Source organism: Haematobia irritans, chromosome 4, assembly GCF_050003625.1.
Source record: "Haematobia irritans isolate KBUSLIRL chromosome 4, ASM5000362v1, whole genome shotgun sequence".
NCBI lineage: Eukaryota > Metazoa > Arthropoda > Insecta > Diptera > Muscidae > Haematobia > Haematobia irritans.
This window is the reverse complement of record NC_134400.1, coordinates 190,225,410-190,251,494: the sequence shown is the minus strand read 5'-3', so window position 1 is coordinate 190,251,494 and position 26,085 is coordinate 190,225,410. Positions and strand designations below refer to the sequence as shown.

At 27.6% G+C, this 26,085-nt stretch overlaps 1 protein-coding gene across 3 annotated transcripts in view; it reads left to right on the top strand.

Annotated features, from left to right (window-relative positions):
• The window catches only part of RhoGEF3 (Rho guanine nucleotide exchange factor 3), a 710,057-nt gene that overhangs the window by 634,997 nt on the left and 48,975 nt on the right, over positions 1-26,085 (top strand). For 2 of the 3 annotated variants that reach the window (XM_075305340.1, XM_075305342.1), the window contains one exon: positions 16,958-17,015. In XM_075305340.1, coding sequence (XP_075161455.1) covers positions 16,958-17,015 — 58 coding nt within the window. Of the gene's footprint in view, positions 1-1,913; positions 2,916-16,957; positions 17,016-26,085 lie in introns of those variants that run through there. The other variant, XM_075305343.1, reaches the window with a different exon arrangement.

Below are 26,085 nucleotides of genomic sequence, written 5' to 3'. Positions count from 1 at the left end.
CAATTTCAACTGACTCGGAAGAAATTTGCTCCTCCAAGAGGCTCCAAAACCAAATCTCGGGATCGGTTTATATGGGGGCTATATATAATTGTGGACTGATATGGACCACTTTTGGCATGGTTGTTAAATATCATATACTACCACCACGTACAAAATTTCAACCAGATCGGATGAATTTTGCTTCTCCAAAAGGCACCGGAGGTCAAATCTGGGGATCGGTTTATATGGGTGCTATATATAATTATGGACTGACATGAACCGATTCCTGCATGGTTGTTGGATACCATATACTAACATCACGTACCAAATTTCAACCGAATCGGATGAATTTTGCTCTTCCAAGGGGCTCCGGAGGTCAAATCGGGGGATCGGTTTATATGGGGGCTATATATAATTATGGACCGATTTCGATCAATTTTTGCACAGAAGTTTGAGGCTATATACTACCACCATGTACCAAATTTCAGCCGAATCGGATGAAATTTGCTTCTATTAGAGGCCTCGCACGCCAAATCGGGGGATCGGTTTATATGGGGGCTATATATAATTATGGACCGATGTGGACCAATTTTTGCATGGTTGTTAGAGACCATATACTAACACCATGTACCAAATTTCAGCCGGATCGGATGAAATTTGCTTCTCTTAGAGGCCTCGCAAGCCAAATCGGGGGATCGGTTTATATGGGGGCTATATATGATTATGGACCGATGTGGGCCAATTTTTGCATGGTTGTTAGAGACCATATACTAACACTATGTACCAAATTTCAGCCGGATCGGATGAAATTTGCTTTTCTTAGAGGCCTCGCAAGCCAAATCGGGGGATCGGTTTATATGGGGGCTATATATAATTATGGACCGATGTGGACCAATTTTTGCATGGTTGTTAGAGACCATATACTAACACCATGTACCAAATTTCAGCCGGATCGGATGAAATTTGCTTCTCTTAGAGGCCTCGCAAGCCAAATCGGGGGATCGGTTTATATGGGGGCTATATATAATTATGGACCGATGTGGACCAATTTTTGCATGGTTGTTAGAGACCATATACTAACACTATGTACCAAATTTCAGCCGGATCGGATGAAATTTGCTTTTCTTAGAGGCCTCGCAAGCCAAATTTGGGGGTCCGTTTATATGGGGGCTATACGTAAAAGTGGACCGATATGGCCCATTTGCAATACCATCCGACCTACATCAATAACAACTACTTGTGCCAAGTTTCAAGTCGATAGCTTGTTTCGTTCGGAAGTTAGCGTGATTTCAACAGACGGACGGACGGACGGACGGACATGCTCAGATCGACTCAGAATTTCACCACGACCCAGAATATATATACTTTATGGGGTCTTAGAGCAATATTTCGATGTGTTACAAACGGAATGACAAAGTTAATATACCCCCCATCCTATGGTGGAGGGTATAAAAATATTTTATTATGTATTTTGCAAAGTATACATACGTACACAGCATTGCTGCAAAAAAATAAAATATTTAATATTTCAATCATTTCTGGAATTTGAAATATTTGGCAATGTCAAAAGACTTTCTTGACATACTGTACATAAAATTTTTGGGGGTTTTTGAATAAAGTCTAGAACAATTTAGGGGTTTTTTCTTAAGATTTGGGGGGAAGAATCAAAAATTACCTGGCAACACTGGTTTGTTTATATTGAAAGCGTTTTTTGGTTATTAAACAAAACACAAGCCAGGCAAACATTAAGCAGGCATTTCAACCACATATTCATTTACACTTACCCACACACACACACACACACACACACACAAACACTTATTCGCTACACTCAAATTGTTGCTCTCACCAAACGCACAAAGAAGAGTACACAGCCAAACAAATCCTATGGCTGGTGGTTTTGTATGCCATACACTCAGACTTTTGTTAGTCTTACTCTAAACGTTTACGGGTACATATCGTTTGCCTACATGAATGGATTACCGATGCAACGAAACCGTAACGTATTTACCCACCAAACGAATGCAAAAGAATACCCACAAAATAAAATCGTAAAAATGAAAAATAAACGCGTCGTGTGACAACCAAGGCATCAGTGACAAATGGGAAGATAATAAAAAAAAGAAAAATCCATTAAATGAGATGAGAAAAATAAATATAAAAATTTAGTACATAACGTGAAAAAAGAAAAAAAAAACAAGCAACAAACACTTGTTGTATATTAAACCCAGTCCCCCTCCACCCGCTTCATCCTAAAAAAAAAATCTCCTGTGTACATGCTATCATTTGCTATTGCAACATTGTGCAAAATTGTATTATGGTATTGGTTCAGTGGCATTCAGTGTATTATTGTGTTATGGCATTTAAGGATATACGTTTTATTGCCCACGAATAATAAAAATATCACCACGATAAACAACAACAACAACAGCATCAACAATTTACTATATGTTTATTGTATTGCAATAACAACAACAGAGTCAAAATAAAAGTACCACATTGGTAATAATAGTGAATGTAACAATTTAACAACAACAACAAAAAGAGCCAATAACAAAGTCAAATTTAACAATAATTATTATTGCAATAGTGCAAGGACATTCTCCGCAACAACAATTACAACTACAAAGTTCATATAAAATGTTAAATCGTAAAGGTTCATATACGGTAACATGTGCAAAAATGTCAGCTGCTTCAATCGAAACAACATCACCAGCATCCTGTGTATCATTCACTGAAACTACCGAAGAGGAACCCTCTTCTTTGGTATCCTCGTTGTCGTCAACATCAGCATCATCATCATCAACGTCAACATCAACCTCACCCTCATCCTCTACATCATCAAGGCCTGCTTCTAAGTCTGTAATGGCCAAGAAACGAACCTCTCTATTGGCAAAATCAGCCTCAGCTGCTTCTGCTATGTCAAGACGTCAAAGGTAAAGTTTATAATAGAGGGGGAAAAGTAATAAAGATCGAATTTTGAAAATGTCGATTGATTGAAGTACATCTGAAATCATCGTCTTCAGAGCTGTCTTCCGGAATTTTAAGAAAAATCCTTTCTTTTTTTTTTGTTGTATAGCAAGGTCTGTTTCGACGATATCCGTAAGCACATTTTACAGCTTTTCCCAATTTGAAATATGAGTTCATTGACTAATATAGCTCCACATTAATCGTTTATCCCATTTGACCATGCTAGCCATCGTGATGTAATGGTAAGCATATAATCGCCTTACACTCAATATCAGTTTCGCCAGAAGAACAAAAAATTTAAATAAAAAAATTAAATAAATAAAAATTATAAAAAAAGTAAAATATAAATAAATTAAATAAAAAATCGACAGACGTTTATCCTCTCACCTGACATTTCCCATTGTTTCAAAACTTCTCTAATGACGATTTCGTTTCTGTGAGAAGATATTGCCGCAATTCCGCTAAGAAGCATCGCCAAGGAGTTAAAATGTTTTTTTTTTTTCGGAAGTGGTACAAAATTGCTGCAGGACGGATGACCACCATTTCAACAGCCATTGCACTGAATTTGCATCACTTCATAAGGTGTGAAGTGATTTAAGTGTTTTGGATGTCAAGTAAAAAATTCTATGATATTTTGCAAAATAGATATTTATACCCTTCACCACTACTGTGGTACAGGGTATAATAAGTTTGTGCATTTGTATGTAACGCCAAGAAGGAGTAATCATAGACCAAACTTTTAGTATACGGATCACCTTAGAATTAAATTCTGAGTCGATTTAGCGATGTCCCTCGACACTAATCGAAAAAGTTTCGTTATATTAACGAAATGTGTCGTTAAAAGTCAGCCAATGAAAAAAATTCGTTAATACAACGAATTTTTTCGTTAATATAACGAATTTTCTGCCAATCAACGTAACGTTTCGTACTATTAACGAATATTTTCATTGTATTAATGAAAATGTTTCGTTATATCAATGAACATTTTTCGTTGGCGGACTTTTAATGAAATTTACTTTGTGTGTCTGTCTGTCTGTTGATGTATTTTTGTGTGCAAAGTACAGCTCGCAGTTTTAGTCCGATTGTCCTAAAATTTGTTATAGGGTCCTGTTTCGGCTCAAAGACGATCCCTATTGATTTTGGAAAAAATCGGTTCAGATTTAGATATAGTTGCCATATATATTTTTCACCGATCTGGTCATAATTGGCGTGTATATCAACCGATCTTCCTCAAATTCCGTACATCCGAATATTTTATGAGTCTCGAAAAACTTGCAAAATATCAGCCAAATCGGTTCAGATTTAGATATAGCTCCCATATATAGCTTTCGCCCGATTTACACTCATTTGCCCACAGAGGCCAATTTTTTGCTCCGATTTAGTTGAAATTTTGCATAGGGAGTAGAATTAGCATTGTAACTATGCGTGCCAAATTTGGTTGAAATCGGTTCAGATTTAGATATAGCTCCCATATATAGCTTTCGCCCGATTTACACTCAAATGACCACAGAGGCGAATTTTTGTGCTCCGATTTAGTTGAAATTTTGCACAGGGAGTATAATTAGCATTGTAGCTATGCGTGCCAAATTTGGTTGAAATCGGTTCAGATTTAGATATAGCTCCCATATATAGCTTTCGCCCGATTTACACTCATATGACCACAGAGGCCAATTTTTTGCTCCGATTTAGTTGAAATTTTGCACAGGGAGTAGAATTAGCATTGTAGCTATGCGTTGAAATCGGTTCAGATTTAGATATATCTCCCATATATAGCTTTCGCCCGATTTACACTCATATGACCGTAGAGGCCAATTTTTAACTCCGATTTAGTTGAAATTTTACACAGGGAGTAGAATTAGCATTGTAGCTATGCGTGCCACATTTGGTTGAAATCGGTTCAGATTTAGATATAGCTCCCATATATATGTTTTTCTGATTTCGACAAAAATGGTCAAAATACCAACATTTTCCTTGTAAAATCGCCACTGCTTAGTCGAAAAGTTGTAAAAATGACTCTAATTTTCCTAAACTTCTAATGCATATATATCGAGCGATCAATCATAAATAAACTTTTGCGAAGTTTTCTTAAAATTGCTCCAGATTTAAATGTTTCCCATATTTTTTTACTAATATTGTGTTCCACCCTAGTGCATTAGCCGACTTAAATTTTGAGTCTATAGATTTTGTAGAAGTCTATCAAATTCTGTCCAGATCGAGTGATATTTAAATGTATGTATTTGGGACAAACCTTTATATATAGCCCCCAACACATTTGACGGATGTGATATGGTATCGAAAATTTAGATCTACAAAGTGGTGCAGGGTATAATATAGTCGGCCCCGCCCGACTTTAGACTTTCCTTACTTGTTTTTAAATTAAAAACGAAACTATTTTTAATCGCTATACTATATTTCAATCACTATTTGTAATCCTTTTTAATTTGATTCAAAAAAGTATAGTTTTAAAATTTATAATTTTAAAATTAAAAATAAAAAATATGTATATCCATAATTTTTAACTGTCTTACTCTTCTGATTTTGAGTAAAAACTTTATAGTATTAATTAATTTTTTAATTGAAAAAGTTTTCAACTTCAATTAACGTTTTAATTGGACGATATTTTTTCTGTGAAGGATAAAATATCAATTTAATGTTCCAATTAATGTTCCAATTTAAAAATTGAATGAGGACCTAAATATTTATAATTATCGGTGGATAAATATAATTGCGATAGTGCACATATCAGATTAAATTGGGAATGAATTCATTCAACTAAAGAAAATATTTGTATTTATGAAAAATATTTTAAAAAATTTCGACGAAATCGGAAACATGAAAGTTTACTTTGATTCGTTAATTCCTAGAACTTTTGAGGGTGTTAGTTATGCTATTTTGGGGGTTTGATATATTAGATCTCACCCACTGAAATAAGACCCCAAAGAGATAATGAAATATAGTCCCAAGTAAGTGTACAGAAAATAAACAAAAATTTTTCTTTATTTTAAATTTCACAATTTGGAGATTTTTGTTCTAATTTTTTTTTCAGAGGGGTTCTATGACAATTTGAAATAAAGCCACAAAGTTGGAAATAAGAATTTTTCCAAAAACAAAAATCGGTGAAATGGAAAATTTGAAATTTTTGTTTTTACTTTGGGCCGTTAATTCACAAACCTTTGGAAGTGTTATTTAATTTCCTATTCTTGGATTTGATGTATTATACGCAACCCACTGAAATAAGACCCGAAAGATATAATGAGATAAAGTCCCTTTCCGTACACTTAAAAGTGACAAAATATCTTTATTTTAAATTTCACAATTTGGAGTTTTTTTTTCAAATTTTTTTTTCAGAGGGGTTCTATGACAATTTGAAATAAAGCCCCAACGTTGGAAATAAGAATTTATCAACAAAAAAAATCGGTGAAATGGAAAATTTGAAATTTTTGTTTTTACTTTGGGCCGTTAATTCACAAACCTTTGGGAGTGTTATTTAATTTCCTATTCTTGGATTTGATGTATTATACGCAACCCACTGAAATAAGACCCGAAAGGTATAATGAAATAAAGTCCCTTTCCGTACACTTAAAAGTGACAAATTTTTCTTTATTTTAAATTTCACAACTGGGAAATTTGATTAATTTCTGAGCGGGGGTCTATGTCATTATAAAATAAAATTCCAAAATGAAAATACTTAAAAAAAAATAATTGGATAATGTCAAATAGGATTTCCGGAGGCTTATTCACAGTTTATTTACCTTTTCAGTGGGGGACTTATTGCATTTTCCATAGATCCACAAATGCCAGTATCATTGTTTGACACAATTTTATTTTTATTTTTTAATTATTAAATATTTATTATAGCAGAAGCTTAATGTTTGTAATACATGGCTTATGGGGCATACAAACTTAGGCCCGGCCAAATTTAATATGATTCTTACTACGTCTCATTCTACTAGCTCTATTGACACCACAGATTAATGTAACGTGACATAATTGAATGTCTTGAGGAAATTGAAACCAAAATGAAGATGCTTTTTTAAAAAGATTATTATGGTGCTATGAACTATGAAAAAGTTAATAAACCCACATTATTTGAACTCTTAAATGTATACCCACTCAAAACAAACAAACCCAAAACAACAAGAAAAAAAGAATATAGAAATGATTGCTTGGCAGAACCTTAAAAAAAACACTCTACGTGACAAAAATCACATTGTAATGGAAATGATACAAAAATGGAAACAATGAAAATTCAAGTAAATAAAATTTTAAATTCAAAACACAAAATAGAACATATTTCGTAAACAAGAATATAAAAAAAAACAAATTATATGTAATACAACAATTGGGAGAATCAATGCGTTTAATTTAATTTTGAAATATACTTAATGTATTATAATTACAAAATATTCGAAAAATCATATATATATATTATTATTTTATTTAATAAATAATTTATTTTTTATTTCCTTATTATTTTTATTTTAGTTTGGTTTCAATTTTTATTTATCACTTAATTAACTCTTATTAGAAATTAACAACTGGACAACAACTATGTTAATAAATAATTTAATAAAATTTTAAAATTAATTTAATTTGCCATTATTGAAGTGTTAATAAATAATTTAATTTAATTTTAATTTAGTTAAAGTTTCACTTTATTTTATTGGTTACCTAATTTACTATAATTATAACTTATAAAAAAAATATTTTTAATTTATTATTTTATTTATTAAATTATTTGTTTTTTATTGTTATTTTAATATTAATTTAATTTTTTTTTTGATTACTTAATTATTTCCAATTACAAATTAACTCAAAAAAACGCTTCTGTAACATATACCCCAAACACATTTTGCTTCAAGCATATATATTTTCAGGATTGGTTCAAACAAAATATTGTTTGTATTGGTCAAACATATTATATTTCACCTAAGGGCACACACAGGTAGTAAAAAATTTTAATGAAAGTTTCTTTGCGTGGATATATTTTTAAGGCGCCAATTTCTTGCTTCCATTATTTTACTTGCAGCATATTCTCTAGGTCTCTCTTTCTAAACACATATATGTTTATAGGCTATTTCCAAATTAATATATATGTTTGCATCTAGCATATTATATTTACAAACATTTTATGTCCCAAACATAATATGTTCTAACATATTAACATATATGTCCCAAACATGTTATGATAGTTTATGAACATTATATGCTTGCTCTTAAAAAAATTGTGTTAAAAAATTTGAGTTCCAAACATATAATTTTTACTCCCAAACATATGAAAAACAGTCTTTTTCGTCCGTGTAGAGGCTAACGGTCTAAAATTTAGTAGTATTAGTATTAGTATTAGTATTAGTATTAGTATTAGTATTAGTATTAGTATTAGTATTAGTATTAGTATTAGTATTAGTATTAGTATTAGTATTAGTATTAGTATTAGTATTAGTATTAGTATTAGTATTAGTATTAGTATTAGTATTAGTATTAGTATTAGTATTAGTATTAGTATTAGTATTAGTATTAGTATTAGTATTAGTATTAGTATTAGTATTAGTATTAGTATTAGTATTAGTATTAGTATTAGTATTAGTATTAGTATTAGTATTAGTATTAGTATTAGTATTAGTATTAGTATTAGTATTAGTATTAATATTAGTATTAGTATTAGTATTAGTATTAGTATTAGTATTAGTATTAGTATTAGTATTAGTATTAGTATTAGTATTAGTATTAGTATTAGTATTAGTATTAGTATTAGTATTAGTATTAGTATTAGTATTAGTATTAGTATTAGTATTAGTATTAGTATTAGTATTAGTATTAGTATTAGTATTAGTATTAGTATTAGTATTAGTATTAGTATTAGTATTAGTATTAGTATTAGTATTAGTATTAGTATTAGTATTAGTATTAGTATTAGTATTAGTATTAGTATTAGTATTAGTATTAGTATTAGTATTAGTATTAGTATTAGTATTAGTATTAGTATTAGTATTAGTATTAGTATTAGTATTAGTATTAGTATTAGTATTAGTATTAGTATTAGTATTAGTATTAGTATTAGTATTAGTATTAGTATTAGTATTAGTATTAGTATTAGTATTAGTATTAGTATTAGTATTAGTATTAGTATTAGTATTAGTATTAGTATTAGTATTAGTATTAGTATTAGTATTAGTATTAGTATTAGTATTAGTATTAGTATTAGTATTAGTATTAGTATTAGTATTAGTATTAGTATTAGTATTAGTATTAGTATTAGTATTAGTATTAGTATTAGTATTAGTATTAGTATTAGTATTAGTATTAGTATTAGTATTAGTATTAGTATTAGTATTAGTATTTTCTGTTTTTTGGATTACATGAATTTTTATTTATTGAAATTTATTTTATATTATCCAAACATAATTCCGACTCATTCACAAAGCATTTCTCGTAATATGAATAAAGCATATGAATATGAATAAAGCAAATTACATGTAACACCAAAAATTGGGATTATTAACGTATTAAGAAATAATTTAATACAGTATTAAAATTAATTTAATTTGGAATTATTGAGGTACTAACAAATAATTTAATTTAATTATAATTTGGTAAAAGATTCAATTTATTTTATTGGTTACATCATTTATTATAATTACAAACTATAAGAAAACTTTTATAAATATTATTATTTTCTTTATTATTTTTTTTTATTTTAGGATTATTTTAATTTTAGTTTTTTTATTGATTACTTAATTAATTTTGACAGAATTTTCTATAGAAATAAAATGTAGACAAATTTTTCTATGGAAATACAAATTTGACAAAATTTTCTATAAATAAAATTTTGACAAAATTTTCTCTAGAAATAAAATGTTGACAGAATTTTCTATAGAAATAAAATGTTGACAGAATTTTCTATAGAAATAAAATTTTGACAAAACTTTCTATAAAAATAAAATGTAGACAAAATTTTCCATAAAAAAAAATTTACAAAATTTTCTCTAGAAAAAAAATTTTGGCAAAATTTTCTATAGAAAAAACATTTTTTTGACAACATTTTCCCTAAAAATAAAATTTTGATAAAATCTTCTATAGAAAGGAAATTTTGACAAAATTTTCTCTAGAAATAAAATTTTGACAGAATTTTCTATAGAAATAAAATTTTATTAGTTTTTGTTTTGATTTTTGGTCGACCTTTTTGTTAGAATTATAAATTAATGGTTCTTCAAGCTCGAGGTCTTTTTAAAATATTTTATTTATTATTCCCAATATTTCGCGATTACGATATTGAATCGCTTCCTCAGGGGTCTACAATAGATTTATAGAAATTACATTTCATAAATATCACAGTATTAAACATTTAATAATTTAAATAAGTGTAAATCTTAATTACTTTTAGTTAATAATCTCAAATGGTATTATAGGATAATATAATTATACAAAAATCGGACAGACATATCTTGACAAAATTTTCTATAGGAAAAAAAAAATGTTGACAAAATTTTCCATAAAAAAAAAATTGACAAAAGTGTCTCTAAAAAATAAAATTTTAGTAAAATCTTCTATAGAAATAAAATGTTGACAGAATTTTCTATTGAAATAAAATTTTGATAAAATCTTCTATAGAAATAAAATGTTGACAAAATTTTCTATAAAAAAAAAATTGATAACATCTTCTATAGAAATAAAATTTTGATAGAATCTTCTATAGAAATAAAATTTTGAGAAAATTTTCTATAAATATAATAAAATGTTTAGAAAATGGGTGTCGATAACGTTGTTCTTTTATTACATATTTTTACAAATCTTCGAATGTATATTAGTGAAGTCTTAATTAATCATTGATAGTATACCTATCAGGATACCTAATAAGTTTTATTGTTTTTTTATCTTGAATTCTTAATTTTCCTTATTTATTTTTTTTTTTTTTTTGGTTTCTATAAATACCTTGTTACTGTGCTGTTTGTATATATTCTTCCCAAGATTATCAATCATATTTTTTGCATTTTCCTTTCTCTGCAAAAACCATTCTTTTTCCAATAGTTTTTTTTTCTTTATTAACAATTTCATGATTACTTTCAATATTTTTTTTTCTCCTAATCATTTGCAGACCATTGAATCTAATTGAAAATGTAGTTCCAAATAATAATCTGTAATCTTCCGTTTTTGCTCTCAGATATTATAAAAGAAAATTCAATATATTCCAATGATAATTACAAAATGTTCTTCTTTGATTGGGAAAAAAGGGAAAAAAGGAGATTACCATAAATATTTCTCGTCTGATTATGCAGCTGCAATGCTAGCACTGAATCTGAATCAATAATCTGGAAAATGAACATAGCTAACAAGCATCCTACTTTCTTTACCTCCTACAATAGTTTTCTTCAATTTCTTCTAGTCAAAATGGATGTTGCAAATGCCCATTGGTTTTGACCCACATTATGGGGGGCTTTTACATTTGTCTTTCATTTCAAAGAATTCTAATCTTAGAAACCATTGTTAAATATCACCTGTCAATCTGTGCCACCTCTATTTTCATGATTTTGCTGTATATTCTTTCGCTTCATAGGCTTAACATTTCTTTTACTCTATTATTTTTTTTAATGCAGACGAAAAATACAACAAAGAAACCTAGTTTCTTTGCTGCTTCCTTATCTTCTTCACACGTTCGTAGGTGTTTCAAAATCCTATTTATGACAATGGCATATGAAACAGCAACAGGACTGTTGAGAAGCAAAGGAAACCATAAGGTTCTAAATAGTTTATGTATAAGATGCATTGCTACAGTTTCAGTAGTAATTACTGACACACTCAGCATGGCCATTACACTAGGCAACAGAAATTTTTGTCGCAGAAGGCAGGCGACTTGGTACTAGGATAAGAAATTAAATTTTTACAAAATTTTCTTTAACCAAGAAATTTTGACAAAATTTCCTGTAGTAAAAAAAATGTTGACAAAATATTCTGTAAAAATAATATTTTAACAAAATTTCTTATAGACATACAATTTTGGCAAATTTTCCAGTAGAAATAATATTTTAACAAAATTTCTTATAGAAATAAAATGTTGACAAAATTGTCTATAAAAATAAAATTTTGCCGAAAAATTTCTAAAGAAATAAAATTTTGCCGAAAATTTTCTATAGAAATAACATTTTGACAAAATTTTCTATAGAAGTAAAATTTTGATAAAAACTTCTCTAGAAATAAAATTTTGCGAAAATGTTCTATAGAAATAAAATTCTGACAAAATTTTTTATAGAAATAAAATTTTGAGAAAATTTTCTATAGAAATAAAATTTTGAGAAAATTTTCTATAGAAATAAAATTTTAACAAAATTTTCTATAGAAATAAAATTTTCTAAAGAAATAAAATTTTGACAAAATTTTCTATAGAAATAAAATTTTGATAAAAACTTCTCTAGAAATAAAATTTTGAGAAAATGTTCTATAGCAATAAAATTCTGACAAAATTTTTTATAGAAATAAAATTTTGAGAAAATTTTCTATAGAAATAAAATTTTGAGAAAATTTTCTATAGAAATAAAATTTTAACAAAATTTTCTATAGAAATAAAATTTTCTAAAGAAATAAAATTTTGACAAAATTTTCTATAGAAATAAAATTTTGATAAAAACTTCTCTAGAAATAAAATTTTGAGAAAATGTTCTAAGAAATAAAATTCTGACAAAATTTTTTATAGAAATAAAATTTTGAGAAAATTTTCTATAGAAATAAAATTTTAACAAAATTTTCTATAGAAATAAAATTTTGATAAAAACTTCTCTAGTAATAAAATTTTGAGAAAATGTTCTATAGAAATAAAATTTCAACAAAATTTTCTATAGAAATAAAATTTCAACAAAATTTTCTATAGAAATAAAATTTCAACAAAATTTTCTATAGAAATAAAATTTTGACAAAACTTTCAATAGAAATAAAATTTTCTATTTTGATAAAAACTTCTCTAAAAATAAAATTTTGAGAAAATGTTCTATAGAAATAAAATTTAAAAAAAAATCTATAGAAATAAAATTTTGGCAAAATTTTCTAAAGAAATAAAATTTTGACAAAATTTTCTCTAGAAATAAAATTTTGAGAAAATGTTCTATAGAAATAAAATTAAAAAAAAATCTATAGAAATAAAATTTTAACAAAATTTTCTATAGAAATAACATTTTGACATAATTTTCTATAGAAATAAAATTTTGACAAAATTTTCTATAGATATAAAATGTTAACAAAATTTTCTATAGAAATAAAATTTTCTAAAGAAATAAAATTTTGACAAAATTTTCTATTGAAATAAAATTTTGACATGATTTTCTATAGAAATAAAATTTTGGCAAAATTTTCTAAAGAAATATAATATTGGCAAAATTTTCTATAGAAATAAAATTTTGATAACAACTTCTCTAGAAATAGAATTTTGAGAAAATGTTCTATAGAAATAAAATTTTAAACAAATTTTCTATAGAAATAAAATTTTCTAAAGAAATAAAATTTTGACAAAATTTTCTATAGAAATAAAATTTTGACATAATTTTCTATAGAAATAAAATGTTGACAAAATTTTCTGAAGCAATATAATATTGGCAAAATTTTCTATAGAAATAAAATTTTGATAAAAACTTCTCTAGAAATAACATTTTGATAGAAACTTCTCTAGTAATAAAATTTTGAGAAAATGTTCTATAGAAATAAAATTTCAACAAAATTTTCTATAGAAATAAAATTTCAACAATTTCTATAGAAATAAAATTTCAACAAAATTTTCTATAGAAATAAAATTTCAACAAAATTTTCTATAGAAATAAAATTTTGACAAAATTTTCAATAGAAATAAAATTTTGAGAAAATGTTCTATAGAAATAAAATTTAAAAAAAAAATCTATAGAAATAAAATTTTGACAAAATTTTCTATAGAAATAACATTTTGACATAATTTTCTATAGAAATAAAATTTTGACAAAATTTTCTATAGATATAAAATGTTAACAAAATTTTCTATAGAAATAAAATTTTCTAAAGAAAATTTTTTATTGAAATAAAATTTTGACATGATTTTCTATAGAAATAAAATTTTGGCAAAATTTTCTAAAGAAATATAATATTGGCAAAATTTTCTATAGAAAAAAAATTTTGATAAAAACTTCTTTAGAAATAAAATTTTGAGAAAATGTTCTATAGAAATAAAATTTTAAACACATTTTCTATAGAAATAAAATTTTCTAAAGAAATAAAATTTTGACAAAATTTTCTATAGAAATAAAATTTTGACATAATTTTCTATAGAAATAAAATGTTGACAAAATTTTCTAAAGCAATATAATATTTGCAAAATTTTCTATAGAAATAACATTTTGATAAAATGTTCTATAGAAATAAAATTTCAACAAAATTTTCTATAGAAATAAAATTTCAACAAAATTTTCTATAGAAATAAAATTTTTACATAATTTTCTATAGAAATAAAATTTTGACAAAATTTTCTATAGAAATAACATTTTCTACAAAATTTTGACAAAATTTCTTATAGAATTGAAATTTTGACAAAATTTCTTATATAAATGAAATTTTGACAAAATTTCCTGTAATAAAGAAATTTTGGCAAAATTTTCCATAAAAATAAAATTTTGCAAAATTTTATAAAGAAATATAATGTTGAAAAATTTTTCTATAGAAATAAAATTTTGTCGAATATTTTCTATAGAAATAAAATGTTGCCAAAAATTTTCTAAGGATATACAATTTTGACAAATTTTGCTATATCAGAAAAATTTTAATAAAATTTAAAAAAAAAAGAAATTTTGAAAATTTTTTCTGTAAAAAACCAAATTTAGAAAATTTCCTGTAGAAATAAAATTTTGCCGAAAATTTTCTATTTTGACACAATTTTCTATAGAAATAAAATGTTGACAAAATTTTATACAGAAAGAAGATTTTGACAAAATTTCCTGTAGAAATAAATTTTTGGCAAAATTTCCTGTAGAAATTTTGATAAAATTTTCGATAGAAATAAAATTTTGATAAAGTTTTCTGTAGAAAAATTTTGACAGAATTTTCTATAGAAATAAAATTTTGACAAAATTTTCTATAGAAAAAAAAATTTTTGACAACACTTTCTCTAGAAATAAAATTTTGACAAAATTTTCTATAGAAATAAAATTTTGACAGAATTTTCTATAGAAATAACATTTTGACACAATTTTCTGTAGAAATAAAATGTTGACAAAATTTTATACAGAAAGAAGATTTTGACAAAATTTCCTGTAGAAATAAAGTTTTGGCAAAATTTCCTGTAGAAATTTTGATAAAATTTTCGATAGAAATAAAATTTTGATAAAGTTTTCTATAGAAAAATTTTGACAGAATTTTCTATAGAAATAAAATTTTGACAAAATTTTCTATAGAAAAAAAAATTTTTGACAACACTTTCTCTAGAAATAAAATTTTGACAAAATTTTCTATAGAAATAAAATTTTGACAAAATTTTTCTATAGAAATAAAATTTTGAGAATATTTTCAAGAAAAAAATTTACAAAATTTCCTGTAGAAATAAATTTTTGACAAAATTATTTTATTTTGAAATTTCCGTTTTATGACTATGTAATACTATTTGCTTACGTTTAATGATTTTGTTAATTGAATTAAATTAATTGAATTTTATTGATCTTTGGTTTCTTGGTGTTTTAAAATTTTTTCTTGTAGCCTAGTGTTATCTGGGCCATTGTTGAGCATCCATATTAAAAGAATATACGCTTTGTATGACTATGAACAATTATAATATAAAATTCCTGGAAATGTTTAAAATCAACACACACTTTACTATTTATCCACATATCCTGCTACATTCACTAGGGGCAATAAGAATACACACAGAGAAGAGAAGAGGTGTGGGTATGCGTGTGTGTGTGTGTGTACACAGCAAAAGGATATTTACATTTTTGAAAATTTTGTATGCATATGGGTGGCCTTTTCATTGTTGTTTTCAGAAATCCTTTTTCTAAACAAAAAAAATCTCCACCTATGAATATGCTCGTTGTGGTATTCATGAATCCTTCATACATTGTTATCTCACATCATCCTGTAGAGTATCATGCTGTGGTTGCATTTTTGCCATTTTTAACACATTTGAAGGTTTATTTGATTTTTAAGTTCCATGTTTAAAACATTGAAGGGAGTTAACTGGATTCTAACTATTTACAGTTTTTTCTATAATAAAAATGTTAGCATGTAATTGGGAAAAACATTTTCTATCATAGTGTCTTATGTGGCGATTTTGTAAGATTTTTTTTGTTTTTCACTGTGAAAAATTATTTCCACATTTAGTGATTTCTTAAGAAATTTTAATTTTTCACTATGTAAAATTATTTAAAAATTTCCCAGGGGCTTTATACGATTGAAATAGAAGTAGAATATCTTCTAAATTTCTCTAATAAAATCATTATAGTTTTAAAATGAAAACTCTTATCCTATCAATAGATCTTTGGCAAGAAGTAAATAACCCCTGCGAATATGATTCTCAAATATCATTCTACCTGTTTGAAAAAAACAAAATCTATATAATCCAGGATTAATAAACTTTAGCCATTTGTATTAAAAGAAGGTTTTGGCAAGAGATACCATCGTTTGTCTTAAGTTTTACCTGCTCATCATTCACATGTTTTCTTTTACATTCATCCAAATCTAGGAATTTCCCAAATAGACAATTCTTCTGATCTCAACGACCGTAAATCCTTTATTGTACCGCCCTACACTCATTGTAAACATTTTTGCTTTTGGATATTTAAAATATCCCAGAGAGTTTTTAGACCTCATATGAATTTGCTGAACAAAAATTCAGGTATACAATTTCGCATGCTGCAATTTTATGTGAAGCATGATTTTTTTTTTTTGGGATTCATAATCCCAAGATTACTGGATTACTTCCGTTTTTGAAAATTTATGATTTCTTTGTTTCTCGAACCTAGACTATAAAAACCTGTCTTTAACAATCTCCTATTTCGTATTTTTATTACAGATACCCTCGTAGCACAGCTACAAATGATGGCATTCGCAATGGATTCCTAACGAATTTGGTAAGTGAGGACACAATTTGTACAATTCCTTTTAGAAATAAGATTATGAAATTTATTTCTCATAGATATATAATTTTTAAAAAAATTTCGATAGCTATAAAATACTGATGAAATTTTCGATGGTCAATTTGGCAAAAATGATAAAATACGAGAAAATCTTATTCGTAATATTTAGAAAATTTCTTATATAAATACAATTTTGTTAAAATTGTCCTCTATGTGGTTCTAAAATACCTCTAGATTTCCAATTTCAAGCGAATTGGATAAAAACTAAGGGTTCTAGAAGCCCAAGACCCCAAATCGATAGGTCGGTTTATATGGGGACTATATCAAAACCTGGACCGATATAGCCCATCTTCGAACTTGATCTGCCTGCAGACAAAAGACGAGTTTGTGCAAAATTTCAGCACGATTGCTTCATTATTGAAGACTGTAGCGTGATTACAGCAGACAGACAGACGGACATGGTTAAATCGCCTTAGAATTTCTCCCTGATCATATATATATATATATATATATATATATATATATATATATATATATATATATATATATATATATATATATATATATATATATATATATATATATATATATATATATATATATATATATATATATATATATATATATATATATATATATATATTTTTTTTTTTTTTTTTATATATATATATTTTGACAACATTGGCTATGGAAAAAATTTGGCAAAATTTCCTATAGCAAAGAAATTTTGACAAAATTTCCAATAGCAAAGAAATTAAACAAAAAAACATTTCGCAGATTTTCATATAGAAAAGAAATTTTGATAAAATTTGCTATGGAAAAAAATTTGGCAAAATTTTCTACAGCAAAGAAAATTTGACAAAATTTTACACAGCAAAGTAATTTTGATAAAATTTCGTACAGAAATTTTTAAAAAATTTTCTATAGCACAGAAATTTTTGACGAAATTTTCTATAGCAACGAAATTTCAACAAAGCAAAGAAGTGTTTACTAAAATTACATATAGAAAAGAAATTTTCATAAAATTTGTTATGGAAAAAAATTGGCAAAATTTCCTATAACAAAGAAATTTGACAAAATTTTACACAGCAAAGAAATTTTGACAACATTTCCAATAGCAAAGAAATTAAAATCAAACAAAAAAACATTTGGCAGGTTTTCATATAGAAAAGAAATTTTGATAAAATTTTCTACAGCAAAGAAAATTTGACAAAATTTTATACAGGAAAGAAATTTTGACAAAATTTTACACAGCAAAGAAATTTTGACAAAATTTCCAATAGCAAAGAAATTAAAAAAAAAAAAAAACATTTGGCAGATTTTCATATAGAAAAGAAGTTTTGATAAAATTTGCTATGGAAAAAATTTGGCAAATTTTTATACAGGAAAGAAACGAAATTCCAACAAAGCAAAGAAGTGTTTACTAAAATTACATATAGAAAAGAAATTTTGACAACATTGGCTATGGAAAAAATTTGGCAAAATTTCCTATAGCAAAGAAATTTTGACAAAATTTTACACAGTAAAGAAATTTTGACAAAATTTCCCATAGCAAAGAAATTAAAAAAACATTTGGCAGATTTTCATATAGAAAAGAAATTGTGATAAAATTTGCTATGGAAAAAATTTTGGCAAAATTTTCTACAGCAAAGAAATTTTGACCAAATTTTATACAGGAAAGAAATTTTGACAAAAATTTCCAATAGCAAAGTAATTTTGATAAAATTTCGTACAGCAAAGAAATTTTTAAAAAATTTTCTATAGCACAGAAATTTTTAAAAAATTTTCTATAGCACAGAAATTTTTGACGAAATTTTCTATAGCAACGAAATTCCAACAAAGCCAAGAAGTGTTTACTAAAATTACATATAAAAAAGAAATTTTAATAAAATTTGTTATGGAAAAAAATTTGGCAAAATTTCCTATAACAAAGAAATTTTGACAAAATTTTACACAGCAAAGAAATTTTGACAAAATTTCCAATAGCAATGAAATTAAAAACAAAAAAAAACATTTGGCAGATTTTCATATAGAAAAGAAATTTTGATAAAATTTGCTATGGAAAAAAATTTGGCAAAATTTTCTACAGCAAAGAAATTTTGACAAAATTTTATACAGCAAAAGAAATTTTGACAAAATTTCCAATAGCAAAGGAATTTTGATAAAATTTCCTACAGCAAAGAAATTAAAAAAAAAATTCTATAGCAACAAATTCTATTCCAACAAAATTTTCTATAGCAAAGAAATGTTTACTAAAACTTCTATAGAAAAAAAAATATTGACAACATTTCCTATAGCAAAGAAATGTTAACAAAATTTTCCATATCAAAGAAATTTTGATAAAATTTACTATAGAAACAACAATTTCAGATAATTTCCTATATAAATAAATTTTATAATAATAAATTTTAATTAAATTTTTTATATAATTTTTTTTTTTTAATTTGACAAAAATTTCCTCTAATATTGCAGAGAAATTTTGACAAAATTTTCCATAGCAAAGAAATTTTGATAAAATTTGCTATGGAAAAAAAAATTGGCAAAATTTTCTACAGCAAAGAAATTAAAAAAAACATTTGGCAGATTTTCATATAGAAAAGAAATTTTGATAAAATTTGCTATGGAAAAAAAATTTGGCAAAATTTTCTACAGCAAAGAAAATTTGACAACATTTTATACAAGAAAGAAATTTGGACAAAATTTCGAAAAGCAAAGGAATTTTGATAAAATTTCCTACAGCAAAGAAATTTTTAAAAAAATTTTCTGTAGCACAGAAATTTTTGATGAAATTTTCTATAGCAACGAAATTCCAACAAAATTTTCTATAGCAAAGAAATGTTTACTAAAACTTCTATAGAAAAAAAAAATATTGACAACATTTCCTATAGCAAAGAAATGTTAACAAAATTTTCCATATCAAAGAAATTTTGATAAAATTTACTATAGAAACAACAATTTCAGATAATTTCCTATATAAATAAATTTTATAATAATAAATTTTAATTAAATTTTTTATATAAATTTTTTTTTTTAATTTGACAAAAATTTCCTCTAATATTGCAGAGAAATTTTGACAAAATTTTCCATAGCAAAGAAATTTTGATAAAATTTGCTATGGAAAAAAAAATTGGCAAAATTTTCTACAGCAAAGAAATTAAAAAAAACATTTGGCAGATTTTCATATAGAAAAGAAATTTTGATAAAATTTGCTATGGAAAAAAAATTTGGCAAAATTTTCTACAGCAAAGAAAATTTGACAACATTTTATACAAGAAAGAAATTTGGACAAAATTTCGAAAAGCAAAGGAATTTTGATAAAATTTCCTACAGCAAAGAAATTTTTAAAAAATTTTCTATAGCACAGAAAATTTTGATGAAATTTTCTATAGCAACGAAATTCCAACAAAATTTCCTATAGCAAAGAAATGTTTACTAAAATTTCAATAGAAAAGAAATATTGACAACATTTCCTATAGCAAAGAAATGTTAACAAAATTTGCCATATCAAAGAAATTTTGATAAAATTTACTATAGAAACAACAATTTCAGATAATTTCCTATATAAATAAATTTTATAATAATAAATTTTAATTAAATTTTTTATATAAAATTTTCTTTTTTTTTTTTTTAATTTTACAAAAATTTCCTCTAATATTGCAAAGAAATTATGACAAAATTTTCCATAGCAAAGAAATTAAATATTGAAATATTTATTTATTTAATTGAAATATTTACTTATGACAATATCAGATAATGTCTTATATTAATAAAATATTAATTAAATTTCCTATATAAAGGATTTTTTTTAATTTGAAAAAAATTTCCTCTAATATAAGTAATATTTTCTATATAAGTAATAGTTTGTTAAAATTATCACTCTAACCCTCTTCTTTAAAATCCCTAGGATTATTTAAGTCTTTATCTGTTGTTTACATTAGGAAATATCAAAAATCTTTAAACATAATTCTTGTATATTTATCCGGATGAAGTAGAAGTAAAATATCCTATCTAATATATTTCCTTTCTAAAACTCAATATCATTTGAATATTCCTTCCATGTGAAGGATAACTAAATGCAAGGACTTAAGATTTGAAATTAAATAAATCCTTTTGGGTGTGTTGGTGGACCAGACTTTAAACTAAAACTCTAAAGAAAATATTTTACATATTTGTTTAATTTTTTTCTGTATTACTTAAAGCCTTGTAGATAGGCCAAAAGGTAGATAGCATTGAAAGGTGTTTGTGTGGATTTTTTAAAATAACAAAAATGAAAAGAGAAATTAAAGAAACGGATATATGGATAAAGATAAACATCAGAGCTAAAGAAAAAAAGAAAAAAAAAACACATGCACATGCACACATGATGACAAAGTCATCGAGTGCATAAACAAAATATTTAAAAATAGGCCTCTTGAAATGCCAGGGGCGAACTTTAACACACCCATATAGACATAGTCATCATAGACCGGACAGACGTTGCACATATCCGTACATCATTGGCCCTTCCTGGTATTTTGTGGGTGAATAATACACATTTTGTTTTTTTTTTTTTTTTTGAAATATGCTAGCTATGCAGTCAGTTTTATTTTAGTTATTCAAATAAATAAACAAAATTAATTTGTCGTTGAGTTGACTATGGCAGACTGTCGCTTTTGGTTTGGAGAGTTCAGAAAACTCATTAATAATCAAGCCCTGCTGTTAGTTAGGGAATGCATCTCACATGGGAGCTATACGATGTAAATTTTTAATTTAATTTTTACTTGGTTTTGGATACGATAGATATCATGTTCATCTAAATGAAAGAGACCAACAAAGTATTACGAAGATATTTACGTTTTTGTTGGTATTTTTTTTTGTTACTCCTAATTTGTTAAGATTTTGATTCTAGATAAGAATAAAGAGGAAGTAAAGCAATAATATACAACTGTTGCTTTCAGTGGGTTTCGGTATTTCGAATAAAATTCTTTTTATGTTAATGGGTCATAAATTTAGGTTCTTTTCGATGGTAGTTAAAGGTTCTAGATATGAAAAGAAAACATGACCTTGGAGATATCAATAAATAAAAAAGTCTTTGTATTGCTTAACCACCTAGCAAAAAAGCGTCGCCAAAAAAGTAGTGAAAATGTTCTTTTTGGATCCGGAAGTGGTGCAAAATTGGCAGAGAAGCGATGAATTTAACACGGATGTCCACCATTTCAACAGCCGTTTCACTGAATTTGCATCACTTTTTAAGGTGTTATGCGAATTCAGTGTTTTGGATGTGAATTAAGAAATTTTGCCATATTTTGACACATAAATAAATTTTAATTTTTTTTTAATGATTTTTAATGCATTCTAACGTTTGTCTGGAACATTTGACATCAAGAATTTTCAAAAACTCGCAAATTTTCTAGAATGGATTTAGCATTTTTTTCGGCAAAATTTAAATAATTTGTATAATTTTATGAATTCTTGGCCTGTTTTTAACCAATTTGAAACACAACAATTTTGAATTTCCTATTAAAAATACGAAAAAAGCGAGTAATAAAAAAATTGACTCAAATGAACTTCCTGTGCAGTTAAAATAAAGAACTTCTTTGGGAGAACATTTTTGGATGTGCTTTTAAAGTTGTGCCTTTAGAAGAACTTCAAAATTTTTTTACTGGGCATGCAAATTGCTAAAAAGATGAATAACAAAAAATTAAACAAACCGTATATACGGCCGTAAGTTCGGCCAGGCCGAAGCTTATGTACCCTCCACCATGGATTGCATAGAAATTTCTACTGCAGACTGTCATCCACAATCGAATTACTTGTGTTGCGGTAACACTTGCCGATGGCAAGGTATCTTAAAACTTCTTAACACCGTCTTCTAAATTGCTAGGTAGTCCATACGTGGTATATATTAAACTAAAAAAGGCCGATTAAATACGTATATAATTAAGTTCGACAAAATTGTTTATAGAAATAAAATTTTGACAAAATAAAATTTTTACAACATTTTCTATAGAAATAAAATTTTGACAAAAGTTTCTATAGAAATAAAATGTTGACAACATTTTCTATAGAAATGAAAATTTTGACAAAATTTTTTATAGAAATGAAAATTTTGACAAAAATTTTCTATACAAATAAAATTTTGACAAAATTTTCTATAGAAATGAAATTTTTACAAAATTTTCTATAGAAATTAAATTTTGACAAAAATTTTCTATAGAAATAAAATTTTGGTAGATTATTTTTGGCTCGAGTGGCAACCATGATTATGATTATGGTAAAATTTTTGTGTGATTGGGGATCGGCTATATATAACTATAGACAGATATGGACCAATTTTGGCATGGTTATTAGCGGCCATATACTAACACCACGTTCCAAATTTCAACCGGATCGGATAAGTTTTGCTTCTCCAAGAGGCTCCGGAGATCAAATCTGGGGAACGGTTTATATGGGGGCTATATATAATTATGGACCGATGTAGGCCAATTTTTGCACAGTTGTTAGAAACCATATACTTACACCATATACTTACACCATGTATCACCTTTCAGCTGGATCGGATGAAATTTTCTTCTCTTAGAGGCTCCGCAAGCCAAATCTGGGGATCGGTTTATATCGGGACTATATATAATTATGGACCGATGTGGACCAAATTTCGCACAGTTGTTAGAGACAGTATACTAACACCACGTTCCAAATTTCAACCGGATCGGATAAATTTTGCTTCTCCAAGAGGCTCCGCAAGCCAAATCTGTGGATCGGTTTATATGGGGGCTATATATAATTATGGACCGATGTGGACCAATTTTTGCACAGTTGTTAGAGACTGTATACTTACACCATGTACCAAATTTCAGCCGGATCGGATGAAACTTGCTTCTCTTAGAGGCTCCGCAAGTCAAATCTGGGGATCGGTTTATATGGGGGCTATATATAATTATGGACCGATGTGGACCAATTTTCGCACAGTTGTTAGAGCTGTATACTTACACCATGTACCAAATTTCAGCCGGATCTGATGAAACTTGCTGCTCTTAGAGGCTCCGCAAGTCAAATCTGGGGATCGGTTTATATGGGGGCTATATATAATTATGGACCGATGTGGACCAATTTTTGCATGGTTGTTAGAGACCATACACAAACACCATGTACCAAATTTCAACCGGATCGGATGAATTTTGCTCCTCCAAGAGGCTCCGCAAGCCAAATCTGAGCTTCGGTTTATATGGGGGCTATATATACTTATGGACCGATTTGGACCAATTTTTGCGTGGTTGTGAGAGACCATATACAAACACCATGTACCAAATTTCATCCGGATCGGATGAATTTTGCTCCTCCAAAAGGCTCCGGAGGACAAATCTGGGGATCGGTTTATATGGGGACTATATATAATTATGGACCGATGTGGACCACATTTCGCACAGTTGTGGTAGACCATATACTTACACCATGTACCAAATTTCAACCGCATCGGAGGAATTTTGCTTCTCTTAAAAGCACCGCATGCCAAATCTGGGGATCGGTTTATATGGGGGCTATATATAATTATGGACCGATGTGGACCAATTTTTGCACAGTTGTTAGAGACTGTATACTTACACCATGTACCAAATTTCAGCCGGATCGGATGAAACTTGCTTCTCTTAGAGGCTCCGCAAGTCAAATCTGGGGATCGGTTTATATGGGGGCTATATATAATTATGGACCGATGTGGACCAATTTTCGCACAGTTGTTAGAGCTGTATACTTACACCATGTACCAAATTTCAGCCGGATCTGATGAAACTTGCTGCTCTTAGAGGCTCCGCAAGTCAAATCTGGGGATCGGTTTATATGGGGGCTATATATAATTATGGACCGATGTGGACCAATTTTTGCATGGTTGTTAGAGACCATACACAAACACCATGTACCAAATTTCAACCGGATCGGATGAATTTTGCTCCTCCAAGAGGCTCCGCAAGCCAAATCTGAGCTTCGGTTTATATGGGGGCTATATATACTTATGGACCGATTTGGACCAATTTTTGCGTGGTTGTGAGAGACCATATACAAACACCATGTACCAAATTTCATCCGGATCGGATGAATTTTGCTCCTCCAAAAGGCTCCGGAGGACAAATCTGGGGATCGGTTTATATGGGGACTATATATAATTATGGACCGATGTGGACCACATTTCGCACAGTTGTGGTAGACCATATACTTACACCATGTACCAAATTTCAACCGCATCGGAGGAATTTTGCTTCTCTTAAAAGCACCGCATGCCAAATCTGGGGATCGGTTTATATGGGGGCTATATATAATTATGAACGGATGTGGACCAATTTTTGCATGGTTGTTAGAGACCATATACCAATATCATGTACCAAATTTCAGGCGGATCGGATGAAATTTGCTTCTCTTAGAGGCTCCGTAAGCCAAATCGGGGGATCGGTTTATATGGAGGCTATATATAATTATGGACCGATGTGGACCAATTTTTGCACAGTTGTTAGAATCCATATACTTACACCATGTATCAACTTACAGCCGGATCGGATGAAATTTTGTTCTCTTAGAGGCTCCGAAAGCCAAATCTGGGGATCGGTTTATATGGGGGCTATATATGATTATGGACCGATGTGGACCAATTTTCGCACAGTTGTTAGAGATGGTTATTAGCGGCCATATACTAACACCACGTTCCAAATTTCAACCGGATTGGATGAATTTTGCTTCTCCAAGAGGCTCCGGAGATCAAATCTGGGGATCGGTTTATATGGGGACTATATATAATTATGGACCGATGTGGACCAAATTTCGCACAGTTGTTAGAGACAGTATACTAACACCACGTTCCAAATTTCAACCGGATCGGATAAATTTTGCTTCTCCAAGAAGCTCCGGAGATCAAATCTGGGGAACGGTTTATATGGAGGCTATATATAATTATGGACCGATGTGGACCAATTTTTGCACAGTTGTTAGAAACCATATACTTACAACATGTACTAAATTTCAGCCGGATCGGATGAAACTTGCTTCTCTTAGAGGCTCCGCAAGCCAAATCTGGGGATCGGTTTATATGGGGGCTATA